Below are 1,524 nucleotides of genomic sequence, written 5' to 3'. Positions count from 1 at the left end.
AAACTTCCAAGTGTTCTACCAATAAAAAAAACAACAAAACAATACTTCACATTTTTTTAAACTTTCACTAAGGGGCAAAATCTGAACTAGGAGGATGAAGAACAATATCATCAAAAGCAGGAAGAGTAACTTGAGCGGAAGGAGATTGAATAGCAGCCTCACTAGGAGTAATTTCGTCACCCTCGAGAATGTTAGCCACGGGTAAAGAAAAGCTTTGACTTTGTTGGGTTTTCTAAATGGTCTCCTTGATCTTTGCAATCTCAACAGCTAAGTCAAAGCCTTCCTGGCTTGCTTCCATTAAAGTATTGTGGCGTGCATTCAAAAAAGCCCAACTTACTTCAACGACAGTCTTGTCCTCAAGGGCCTCATAGTCTCTTTCCCAATGCTCAATCTCATTCCTAAGTTTTTCCTTCTTAGTTAAGATAGCATCATACGAAGCCTGCAGGGGGGTAAGTGAATTCTCCAAAAATTGAACTCTATCAGATGACATTCGGAGATCCTCTTGAGCCTGGGTGAGCGTTTGAACAAGCTCACCAGCATAAACTTCTTTCTGATTCAATAGGTGTTTCAGACCTCTGATTTCTTTAGTAGCTTTAGAAAGTTGTTCAGCAAATGAAGACTCAAGAAGGTTCTTGTCTTTGCCCGCCTGATTAGAAGAGGCTCTCTCAACCGCTAGTTCTACTGCCAAAACTTTTACTTGTTTCTCCAAGGTACACTTGTTTTCCTCTAAAACCTCCATCTCAAGTTGAAGACTCTCGTATTCCTCTTTTCGATTATCTGCCTCAGAAGTCATGCATTAGCTGCTCTGTATGGACAATCCTTTTCATCATCTCCGTATCGATGAGATTGATCTACATAGTGAGAAAAGGAAATGTGATACTAATAAAAGAAAAATCACACGAAATAAAAAGGCGAGGTTTATACCTTCAAAGATGAATACACAATATCATTCATCCAAGTTAGAGAGCTATGACTTTCCAGTTTAGACTTCTCAACTGGGCCTATAAATGGTTTCAACCACACGTCAGCTTGATTTCTTCAAAAGGTTACCATCAGTGGGAACCTTAATGGTAACTTGTTTCATTGTCCTACTTCCACTAGATGAGCCAATTTCAGCCCGAGAAGTTGTGGCAGCAGGAACGGTCGAAGAAGTCAAAATAGCCACGGGCAGAGCAGTAGCGGCAACAGTAGGAACATGCAACTAAGGTTCCATTGGAGCAGACATAGGAAAAGAGACAAGAGGCACTTCCTCAGAAATTAAGCCAAAGTTTTCATCATCAAATCCACGAGAAAAGAGGTGTTCAGTAGAGTCACGGGGTGCTGTAGGCGTTTCTTCATCAGAACTCACTAAAGTAGCATTCTCAGGCTTAAACACATAAACATGACGAGGAAGAGGAATAGTTTCGTCATCAGAAATGACCCATCTTCTGGCTCGAGGCCTACGAATCAATGAGCCTTCATCCCTCTCCTCTTCATCTTCAGAATCTTGTGGCCTATTAGCTTTTCTTTTTGATGAGGAACTCA

At 41.0% G+C, this 1,524-nt stretch overlaps 1 protein-coding gene across 1 annotated transcript; it reads right to left on the bottom strand.

Moving 5' to 3' along the window:
- Positions 1-232: 232 nt before the first annotated feature.
- Positions 233-793, bottom strand: LOC138878122 (uncharacterized). Its single transcript, XM_070157783.1, has one exon. It carries the CDS (start codon positions 791-793, stop codon positions 233-235), a length of 561 nt encoding a protein of 186 aa, XP_070013884.1.
- Between the last annotated feature and the right edge of the window lie 731 nt (positions 794-1,524).

Source organism: Nicotiana sylvestris, chromosome 9 (assembly GCF_000393655.2).
Source record: "Nicotiana sylvestris chromosome 9, ASM39365v2, whole genome shotgun sequence".
Classification (NCBI taxonomy): Eukaryota; Viridiplantae; Streptophyta; class Magnoliopsida; order Solanales; family Solanaceae; genus Nicotiana; species Nicotiana sylvestris.
The sequence above is the reverse complement of the archived record's forward strand: the minus strand, read 5'-3'. Positions and strand labels throughout refer to the sequence as shown.